The sequence below is a fragment of the Mirounga angustirostris genome, unplaced genomic scaffold (genome assembly GCF_029215605.1).
Source record: "Mirounga angustirostris isolate CCGP_5_RB_7025 unplaced genomic scaffold, mMirAng1.0.hap1 SCAF_2, whole genome shotgun sequence".
Classification (NCBI taxonomy): Eukaryota; Metazoa; Chordata; class Mammalia; order Carnivora; family Phocidae; genus Mirounga; species Mirounga angustirostris.
In genome coordinates this window covers 148,976,375-148,988,412 of record NW_026991710.1, presented here as the reverse complement: position 1 = coordinate 148,988,412, position 12,038 = coordinate 148,976,375, and the positions used below count along the sequence as shown (strand labels likewise).

Below are 12,038 nucleotides of genomic sequence, written 5' to 3'. Positions count from 1 at the left end.
GTCCGGGGCTTACAGTCTTGGCATACTCAGCAAGAGGTGTAGCAAAACGCACAGAGGCCCACAGACGATTGTCTCTCCAAGCCAGATCCAGGCTCTACGATTTACCAGCTGTGATTTGGGGCAAGTTTCTACGTGTGAAAGGCTCATTTTTCTTATATGCGTGAGAGTGAAAGTGCTAATTACCTTGAGCCTAAAATAATGTATGTGAAGGCCCCAGCATAGCGCCAGGCATACAACAGATAGTAAACTTGTTATTTGTATCTTCCTCAAAAGAAAACAAAGCCCCCCCAAAAGTATAAGTGCTGGTGTTCTCCAGAATTTGTAAATTAGCACTGTATGGACACTTGCAAGTTATTAATGTAAGTTTCCGTTTTGTCACTTGTAAAGGGGGGATGGCAAAATCCTCATCACAAGATAATGGAAGCACATCAGAGGCAGTTTAATATTATCTGCTACTTACTTTACTAATACTACTAATACATACTAATACATTCAGCTTTACTGCTTATATTACAGGAGCATTAGTGTATTAGAAATCAAATAACAAGAAGAAATTTTAGATAAAAAATGCTATGCACAGAGACTTGTCGAAGATCATAACACAATTTCAACTTTTATTTAAACTAAATATAATCACTCTTTCTTTGAAATTCAGTTGTGAAAAGAATTAAGGCTTACTTACACAATATGTATTTATTTTGAATATTAATTTTTAATAGAAAAAGCAAACTATCAACAGAAGCTTTTGAAGATGTTTATTCAAGGGCAATCAATTTACAATACCATAGAATAGATTTTGTGAGGAGAATTTTGCATGTGTGTGATTATGCGTATTTTTCTGAAGAAAAGCTTACATCAACTTCCTGACGGAACCATCGACAACACAGAGATTTCACTGGTGATGGGTTGACAAGCTTTAAAATCATCTCTAAAATCAGATGACAACAAAATTCCAGATTAGAACATTAGTTACAATCTCCCTTCTAGTTCTCCAACAATCTAATCTCTCCTGAGAGTTTTTTGTTTTTATAGAATCATAATAAAATACCAAATCACTCAAGTAAATACATAATATCAATGGGTAAACTCTTTATATTTTCTAAAGTTTAATTACATTTGTCTGATTTTTTGGGAAGAATCATTTATGTATCTTTTACTTTAAATGTAATAATGCTGAATGAAATATGTCATTTCTTGTATTATATAAATATAAAATTTGAAAAATCATTTAATTAAAAAACCCATTTTCATTTTCATGAAAAATGTTTCATTGCCTTTCAAAGACAGTATACTTAGTGATTAAGGGTATAGAATTTAGAACTGGACTCCCAGATTTGCAGATTCAGCCCTATTAATCTCTGCTTTGTAATGCCCTAGGTGAGTTGCCCTCTTAGTTTCCTCATCTCTAAAATAAGGCAATATTGTTTACCTGTCTTATAAATTTGTAGTAGGGAATAAGTGAGTTGAGAAATTGTAAAGTTTTTAAAATAGTGTTTACTACATAGTAAGTACAATAGATGTATTACCCTTATTATGATATTACAGATAATATTGCAAAGCTGATAGTTAATCAAGAGGTCATTGTTCGGGGTCCTGGGTGGCAGAGTCGGTTGAGCATCCAGCTTTTGGTTTTGGCTCAGGTCATGATCTCAGGGTTGGGCTGAGATTGGGCTCTGCTGAGTATGGGGTCTGCTGGAGATTCTCTCTGCCCCTCCCACTTGTTCTCTCCCTCTCTCTCTCTCAACTAAATAAATGAATCTTAAAAAAAAAAAAGAGGTAATTGTTCTTATGGCATTAAATTTAGAAAAATTAGGAACCAATAAAGATAATTATCAGTTTCATAAAGAGCCAAAAATGGAGTCAGAAAAGTTTGTGTATATATATACATAATTAATGATTGAGATAGACACCATACTCTAGGCAATGCATGTTCAAAAATGGGCAATACTGGGGCTCCTGGGTGGCTCAGTCTGTTAGGTGTCTGCCTTCGGCTCAGGTCATGATCCCGGGGTCCTGGGATCGAGCCCCACATTGAGCTCCCTGCTCAGCTGGGAGCCTGCTTCTCCCTCTCCCTCTGCCTCTCCCCCTGCTTGTGCTCTCTCTCATTCTCTCAAACAAATAAATAAAATCTTAAAAAAATGGGCAATACCTCCATTTTAATCAGGTCAACTGTTTGTCATAGATTATAGTCATCCATTTTAACATTACTACTGCACTAAGCCAAGACTTAAGAGAAAATAGAAAATACCATATCCTGTTTATGTGTCTTGTCTCAGAAAGAGAACTTAGTGTCCTCACTTACACAAGAAGATATTCATTTCCAAAACAGTAGAATGTGATTAATTGCCTTTTGATTTAGTTTTCTTTTGATGTGGTCAGAACGTATCTTTAATTTATATATAATGTTTTGATGAAGAAATTCAGTATCACACCCATCAGGTTGACATGTATTTTTTCATCCGTATGTTGTTAAAGAGGTAAGTGTATAGTACTTTAAACAAAAGAAAGATTGTCAATAAACAGATGTTTTTCAGGATATGACTTATGACAGAAGCTCTACAAACAGTGATTTTCTTTGCCAAATAATTCCTTTCAAGCCCTTCTTTTTTAAAGAATTATGTAATATCTCTCATTTTATGCCAGAAAAATAGCCAGGATATGAATTTGACATCACATGCATGGTGAGATCTTGGAAAAGATTCTGAGAATGCTATTCACTTCCCTACAAAAGGTCACAGAATTAATTCTCCAAGCCAACGTTTGAAACTGGCTGTCCCGAGAGCCTTGGATGTTTGGAAAATTAATGTGCGTATGTTCAAAATATACTTGTGCATACACTTCTAATGAATGCTTTCACAAGACAGAACATTGTGTCCACCTCATTTTACAGTTGCCTTTTTCCAGAGAGAATTTTGTAAATCTGCAAGATCATACAGGATCACTTAACCTAGCTGAACCAGGAGAAAATTGCCCCTGAAGAATGAACCCTATGAATTATTTTAGTGTGTTATGGACTCTGACTTGAAGGAGTTGTCAAATGATCCTCCTGGGACTCTAAAACATTCAACAGCTTCAAATGTCTGTTTATATCTCTCAAATTATGTTAATTGGACCTCACCAAGAGTAGTCACTGTAGAACATGCATTATTATAACTTTATGTCTATGGTCTACATGAAAATGCCATTTTGGAGAATGTGGGTACATTTGGTAGTGCTGATGATTATTTTTTGTTAAAGCTTAAATAAGTTTTATATGTGATTTAAAAAAATTTTTTTAAAGATTTATTTATTCATTTAGAGAGAGGGGGAGAGAGAGAGCATGGGGGGACAGGTGAAGGGAGAGGAGAATCTTCAAGCAGACACTGGGGAGTCCGACACTGGGTTCAATTCCACTACTCATGAGATCATGACCTGAATGAACACCAAGAATCTGATGCTTAACCAATTCAGCCACCTGGGTACCCTGACTTTATATTTGATTAATTCAGGCATCTTTGTGTTCCTCTTACTTAATTCAGTGATGGGGAAGATGGAGGAGTCTGGAGGTGGTAGAATACTAGTAATCCCTAATAAATACTATTTATTTATTTATTTATTTATTTATTTATTTTTAAAGATTTTATTTATTTATTTGAGAGAGAGAGAATGAGAGAGAGCATATGAGAGGGGGGAGGGTCAGAGGGAGAAGCAGACTCCCTGCCGAGCAGGGAGCCCGATGCGGGACTCGATCCAGGGACTCCAGGATCATGACCTGAGCCGAAGGCAGTCGCTTAACCAACTGAGCCACCCAGGCGCCCATAAATACTATTTATTGAGTGTTTACTATGTGTCAGATACTTGTCTAAGCATTTTACATGTATTAACTCATGTATTGCTCACAACATTTCTCCAGAGCAAGTACTATGATTACATTCATTTTTGAGATGAGAACCCTGAAATATAGTGAAGTAAAGTAATCTACCTACGGCTACAAAGTTTAGGTGAAAAAACCCACCTAAGGTGCTCACTGATATGCTGAATTTCAACGGGAATACTTTAAGGGGCTGACTAGAGAGTTCTCAGTAAGAACTTTATTTGAATAAACTTGGATTTGTTTCGATCTGGGCCTCTTTTTCCTTGGTCCAAGAACTACAAATTCTTGCTAATCTTTCAAGATCATGTTTCCCAATAAAAAATGTATATTTTCATGAGTTATGAATTATCTGGAATGCCAACATACTAATATTTTCTGGAAGGGGAAAATGGGCAGAATGCTGGTGTACACCATCCAGGTCATCCTAGTTTCTGTGAGCCAAATTAGAAGTTTGTTTGGTAAGTTTAGGATTATATCACACAGATTCTAGAAGGCTATTTCTTGACCCTGGTAAAATCTGATGAAATGCCCGAGTCCTACAGCAGAGGACCCCACTCTAATACCTAGAATTTTCAAGTCCTCCAGATTCAGGTTTTTTTTCCTCTGATATTACTGCTGGATATTCACTGACAACTTCTTCAATGTTTCAAAGATGACTGAAAGTTGTCACACAGATTCCTTCTTACACCCTGTTTTTCTAATTCCCTGAATATACTTGCCTCCTCAAACATGCTGTACATGTGATCTTGGGGAACTGTGCCCTTTGGCGTTTGGTATTAATTTTATGGAACCCACTCTCAAATTTCTTTGTGAAGGTCTTTTCTGGAAATATAGACCTTTTGTAAACATCTACAGTCCTCTGTAAAGGAATTAATGCTTGAGCAAAATAAATAAATGTGATTGGATGCTTAAATATACAGCTTCTCTCCTCCCTGAAAAACAGATTTATATATAAAGGTACAGCTGCTTCATAAAAAATAACATACCCAAGGCAAATTTTATTCAAAGAGTTGTTAGTCACTAACCAAAGCTTGTTTCCCAGTTGTACCCTGAACAACAGAATATTCATATGATATCATAAATTACTTTTAAAAGTAATTACTTTGTGTAAGACTGTTGAATCACAGACCTGTACCTCTGAAACAAATAATACATTATATGTTAAAAAAAAAAAAAGAGGAAGAAGAAGATAGCAGGAGGGGAAGAATGGGGGGGGGGAACGGAGGGGGAGATGAATCATGAGAAACTATGGACTCTGAGAAACAAACTGAGGGTTCTAGAGGGGAGGAGAGTAGGGAGATGGGTTAGCTCGGTGATGGGTATTAAAGAGGGCACGTACTGAATGGAGCACTGGGTGTTATACGCAAACAGTGAATCATGGAACACTACATCAAAAACTAATGACGTAATGTATGATGATTAACATAACATAATAAAAAAAATAATTACTTTGAATTCTTTCAGATTGACATTAACACTTTCTTGTCCAATGGATCTCAAGAATTTTCCAATGGATGTACAAACATGTATAATGCAACTGGAAAGTTGTAAGTATGGACAACTTACTTTTTCTGAACACTTTAAAAAGTATAGTCAATATAAACTTTAATGGATTATGTAGATAATTTATAATTATGTAATATTTTTTGTCAGATATTTAATAAATAGGCATGTTATCTGTCACCACGTAATGAAAGTAATCTCTTTCAACACATGCAGTCTATACTTTAATAAATAAATTGAGGACCTAAGAATAACAGTTTTTATGCTTGACAAACAGCTATGTATCTCTATACAAATTACCAAAGGTAAAAAAGATAATAATCCTTAATATCAAACCGCCATTTTTTCATTGGGTACCTGCTACAGACCAAGCATTTTGTATGTTATTTTCAATACTCACAAAAAAGATATTGCTGTCCCCATGTTTCCACATGTCAAAATGGTCATTTTGAGTGCTTGAGTATCGTGCTCCAATTTATGGAGGTGGTAACAACAAATCCCTTGGTTCCAAAGCTTATGCTTACTTTGAGCCATTTTGCTAAAGTTTATTGAGAGCGTGCTCTGCTGGGAATGTTATGCGTGTTATCTCGGGAGAAGAGAAATTTCTCACACTTGATCAGAGATTTAACCAAGCTTACAAGCATTCCTTTAAATTTCGTCTTTCAAAGTGGATCCACGTGCATCACTGATTAATGTTAACATAAAAATTTCAGATCTTTCTGTTTCTTTGAGCTTGTCTATAGAATCAACCCAAACTTAATTGATTTTCAGTGTTTAAAGGCATAAAAATGTAAGCATTATGCAATCTTTTTCTTGTAGTACTGTGTTATATCAGGAAAAAAAAAAAAAAAAAAAGTCTGACATGTTCCTTGAGGAAAATTGGCAGGTAGGTCTCCGAGGCAAGGTTTGTAGTGCAGAGGATCTGTCGCTAGATGGCGAGCCTACTTCATGGGGGAATGCGGCCATTCCTCTCCGTTTGGTTTCCCTTCAAGTAAGGAAGTGGAAATATCTCAACGCTAATAACCCCTTCTTGTTAAATTTAAATGCATTACTTTTATAAGTAGTTCTTAAATGTTAAGTGTACACATGAATAAAGTACTGAGCAAATGAAAGGAAAATAAAAGAATGTAATTTTAGTTGGGGGAACTATTTAGAAATATAAATGGGATGGGGCAAGAAAAGATTCTCATCAATGGATTTTTTTTTTTTTTTTTTTTTTTTGAGCCATACCATGAAGGCATTTTGAGGTCAGGCTGATTCTGTATCTTGGTTGCAAAATTAGGTACATAGAAGGGTATCAAGAAAAAAAAAATCCTGTGCAAAATAGTCGAAGACAAAAACAGTTGCCCTCATTACTAAACCAGACATGGTGGATGTTATCCACTAGGCAGGAGGAATTGTTCAAGATTTAGGAGCAAGAGAATGAATCTTCTTTAAAGATTCTTTCAGCCAAATGAACCAAGGTTATTTAAGAAGGTTTCATAATATTCCAAAACAAAGTAGAAGTAGGGACAAAGGGGAATGATGTGGAAGGTAGAAACAGTAGAGGTTGATACCGTAGAGGAGGCGAAATTTTATCTTTACCCTCTTACCCTTTTTCAGGTGGGTAAAACAGGTTAACAGGAGAAAGAATACAAATTTATTTAATGTAAGTTTTATGTAACATGGGATCCCTCATAATGAAATGAAGACTCAGAAATGGCAAAACCTAAATGTTTTTATACCAGTTTGGACAAGAAGAAGCAATTATGAAAAGGCAGGTAAACTATGCAGGGAAGCTAAAGGAAGATAAAGAATTATTTTAATAAGGTCTGTATAGAATTCTCTTGGCTTCGATTCCCCATTGAAGATATTTCTTTTTTCCTGGTGTAGGAACACTCCTGTTTTCAGAAAGAAAAAAAAAAAGGGGGAGATTAAAGTGCCCTTCTGGCATTTGCTGTTTTTCAAATGCCTTTAGCTCAAAATAATCCTTATACAAAAGGGACATACTTTGGGATGGCAGAATCTACCACACTTAATTTGTTTCAATCCAAAATAGATGTGAAGCCTCTGGGAGCAGATGAGTTCAAAGCTTAGGCAAATAGAATCATACTGGAATTACTAACAGAGAAAGAAAACATAGGATGAGAAGTAAACGTGAAAGGGAATATTGATAAATCCCATCTTAATATAGTCATGTTTTGGGAAATTTAGGTATAAAACTAAAAGGAGGAGTTAGACCTGGGGATACACTATTAAAAGCTGTAAAGGAAGTGTTTCAAACAATAAGATAACATTTCTGAAGCAGAGAATATAGAGGCAAACAAAGAACAGACCCTTCAGAAATGCCTGAATTTAGAGATAAGTTGGAAGGATTTCCAGTCAAGGGATGGTCATAGATAGCAAATTAAAATCAGTATCATTCAATCTCAAAAGAAACTGCTGAGATCTGTTTAACAGTATCAAATGCTACCAAAAAAAAAATTTTTTTTAAGGTAATTGAAAAAAGTGCCATTGTTATCAATGGCAAAGACAAATGTGATTAGAATGATGTCCAAAAAAAAAAATTTCTTTTGAAGGGGGGGAAATCGGAGGGGGAGACGGACCATGAGAGACTGTGGACTCCAAAAAAATGTTTAAGTGCATGATGAGAAAGTGGGAGCAGTGAGTAAAATCTATTACTCCATGAATGTTAGTTACTAAAGAAAGATGGGAAAGAGTATAGTGCCTGAGGGATAACTGGGTCACCGGACTTCTTTTCTAGAATAAGGAAAGCATACTGGGCTATTTTGCAGGACAAAAAGCTGACATGAACAAGGCCTTTCATTGTTTCTGCCTTTCCCAGAACATTTCCAAATCAATCAAAAACTCAACATGGGAAAACAGGGCCTCTTGCCTCCTCTTGCCTCCTCAGACTTGTTTCTAATTTTCTTTATCAGGAATGAATAGATTGCTTCACTTGTCCCTTTCATATTTCAGTCTTTATAGACTTCCTGCTCTCTTATTAAAAATTAATTGAGCTCACAACAGAGATACTGTTTATCAAGCATCTTCAGCAGATGCTAAGAAAATCTGTGATACACAGTTCCTAGTGTAGGGAGAAGCAAGTCACCAGGAAAGGGTGGGCAGGGCAAGTCCAGGGGAAGAGAAGTCCTGTGATAGAAACTGATGAGAAAACCAAAAACACGTATGAGCTAAGGATAGCATGAAGGAATAAAAATGGAGTAAATAACTTTCAAGCCAGAACTAAAAAATACTGATTCATCAAATAGAATGTGGGAAAGGACAAAAATTTAAAAAATGAAAATATAATATATAGGAAGCACAGAAAGAGAGCAAAAATAGCTTTCAATATTACCATAATTACAATAAATGTGGGGCACCTGGATGGTTCAGTCGGTTAAGTGTCTGACTCTTGATCTTAGCTCAGATCTTAATCTCATGATCATGAGTTCAAGCCCCATGTTAAAAACAAAACAAAACAAACAACTTAAAAAAACAAAACAAAAAAACCCAAAACAAACAACAATATAAATGCAAAGGTTAAATTCACATAGCAAAATAGATTCTCCAACTAGATGTTAACAAATATTAAGACTTAACAATATGTTGTCAACTAAACACTTTTTAAAAACATTTTGCAAAAAATTTGGGGAGAAAAAGACAGAAAAATGCATATCAGAGGAATGTGTCTGAAAAAATCGAGGATAATAATTTCAATAACAGAAAAAAAATATAGAAAAAAATTATAAGACACAAATGCTTGAGTAACATGCTGATAAAGAAACAACATGTAGGTAAGCTATAGTAATTATAAAATTATCTTCCATATAACTTCCAAGTGTATAAAGCAAAAAAGCAGGCAGAACTACAATTTAAAAAAAATGGATAAATCAGTAATTTATTTGAAAGTACAGGTACAGGTATTGGAACAAAAGTAATTTATAGATAAAGAGAAAACTCCTGGTTTGTTTTTAGCATAGAAAAACAATTACAAAAATTTTATAGTAAACCACAAAGGAAGCTTTAATAAATTCCTAAAAATCAACACATGATGGGATGGGATCTCTCACTAAAATGCAATGTGACTGATAACAATATAACATTACTATAAATTACTATATATTAACCTAAATTATTACATATTACTAAACAAAGATCAGGAAACCAACAGCATATAATAAATGACTCCTTGTTTAAAGAAGAAATAAAGGAAAACTACATATTAAATGACATTGAAGGCATTAACTATCAAAATCTTGAGACACAGCTAAAGCAGTTTGCTGTACTTAAAACTACTGAGCTATGCCTTTGATTCAAGAAGACCAACAAGGAAAAACAGAGCATTCAAAGAATCACATAAAAACTCCAAACTGGTACTTTGAAAAGTCCAAGAACTTAGAGACACCTCTGGAGAAACTCTTCAAAGAAAAAAGAAATTAGGTTGCATATAAGAGATACAGAGTGAAGAGAAGGAAATAATGGTAAATATACTAGATTGAAAACAATAAAGGAAAATCCTGAGCACTCCATCTTTTCCAGTCCTATCTACTGATCTGACATTAGAAAAGAACCTCAGGCAAAAGCTTTATTTGAAAAAGAGAATAAAAAGAAATCCACACACCACAGATAGCTAATTTCATCATAAATTAATGAGAAATTCAAAGAGCTGAGACAATAGTGGGGAAAACAGAGAACATTTTGAAGACTTTTTCAATGATTTGCCTAAGAATTAAGCGTACAGGTGATTCAAGTTTTCTCTTAATCACAAGAATTATATGTTGCTTCAGTTCCATGAACTAGAAAAACGTAGGTGATTAGTGGAGAAAGTAGTACAGAAGTTGACTTCTGCTTAAATATGCTGTGTTTCTTATAAAATTGTGGATTTCACTAGAAATTTATTTTAGATTACTGGGGTTTTGCAATATAGCTTGAATAAGGAATGGTTGTGGAAATATAGAAATAAGGTTAGCAGTGTTGCTTGGAGACATGAAGATAAATGAGATTTCTGAAGATAGTCTTAAAAATAAAGAGCAAAAGAGAGGACAAGGAAGGCAGCATCATTAAGTTTAAGGACAGTTGAGGGACAAATAGAAAGAGTAAAACAGAGAAAGACAATGAAAAGCTCTTTGTGACATTTTAACATAAGTTTCCTAGAAACTGCTTTTCAAATATTACTACTTTATTCATGGAGTGTACATTCATTTGGCACTTTCACTGAACTTGAAAAAAATCAGAAAACCAAGGTTACTGTTTTTCAGTATTTAATTATAAATAGAAATGTATTAGCTGCGATTCAAATGGTGTTCCTGAGTGATCCAATTGCTGCCATTTAAAATCAAAACGAAATAGCCACAATAAGACTGAAACTTTCCCTTTAGATTAACCTAGAGAGCTAAATCTCAGCACCGAGAATTCCTTTGCAGCCAAAGGAGAGAATGAGTCCTCATGTGTACAGGCACAGCTCATTTTACTGCGCTTTGCTTTTTTGTGCTTCACAGATATTGTAGGGTTTTTTTACAGATTGGCAGATGGTGGCAACTCTGCATCAACAGGGTCTATCGGCACCATTTTTCAACAGCATTTGCTCACTTTGTATATCTATGTCACATTTTGATAATTCTCACAATATTTCCAACAGTTTCATTATTATGATATTTGTTACAGTGATCTGTGATCAGTGATCTTTGATTGTTACTACTGTCATTGTTTTGGGGCACCATGAATTGCACCCATATAAGATGGCGAACTTAATGGATAATTGTATGTGTTCTGACTGCCCCACTGACCAGCCATTGCCCCATCTCTCTCCATCTCCTTGGGCCTCCCTATTCTCTGAGACATAAAACTGAAATTAGGCAATCAATAATCCTACAATGGCCTCTGAGTGTTCAAGTGAAAGGAAGGCTCTCACTTAAATCAAAGCTAGAAATGATTAAGCTTAGTGAGGAAGCCATGTCAAAAGCTGAGATAAGCCAAAAGCTTAGGTCTCTTATGCCGGTTAGCTAAGTTGTGAATACCAAGGAAAAATTTTCGAAGGATCTTAAAAGTGCTACTCCAGTGAACACAAAAGATAAGAAGGCAAAACAGCCTTATTGCTGATATGGAGACGTTTGGAGTGGTCTGGATAGAAGATCAAACCAGCCACAACCATTTCCCTAAGCCAAAGCCTGATCCAGAGCAAAGCCCTAACTCTTCAATTCTGTGAAGGCTGGGAAAGGTGAGGAAGCCAAAAAAGAAAAGTTGGAAGCTAGCAGAGGTTAGTTCATGGGGTTTAAGGAAAGACACAGTCTCCATAACATAAAAATGTAAGGTGAAGCAGCAAGTGCTGATGTAGAAGCTGCAGCGAGCTTTCCAGAAGATCTAACTTAGGTAATTAACGAAAGTGGCTACACTAAATAACACATTTTCAATGTAGATGAAACAACTTTTTATTGGAAGAAGATGCCGCTAGGATTTTTATAACTAGAAAGAAGTCAATGCCTGCCTTCAAAGCTTCAAGGCCAGGCTGACTCTCTTGTTAGGGGTTAATGCAGTTGGTGACTTTAAGTTGAAGCCAATGTTCCCTGACTGTGCCAAAAATCCTAGAACCCTTAAGAACTAATGTTAAATCTATTCTGCCTATGCTCTAAATTGAAAAACAAAGCCTGGATGACAACACATCTGTTTACAACATGGTTTACTGAATATTTGAAGTGCATCA

The 12,038-nt window shown here is 35.3% G+C and overlaps 1 protein-coding gene across 2 annotated transcripts in view; it reads left to right on the top strand.

Moving 5' to 3' along the window:
* Positions 1-12,038, top strand: part of GLRA3 (glycine receptor alpha 3) — a 196,076-nt gene that overhangs the window by 125,956 nt on the left and 58,082 nt on the right. For both annotated transcript variants that reach the window (XM_045880116.1, XM_045880117.1), the window contains exon 5: positions 5,318-5,400. In XM_045880116.1, the coding sequence (XP_045736072.1) occupies positions 5,318-5,400 (83 nt within the window). The remainder of the gene's footprint in view (positions 1-5,317; positions 5,401-12,038) is intronic.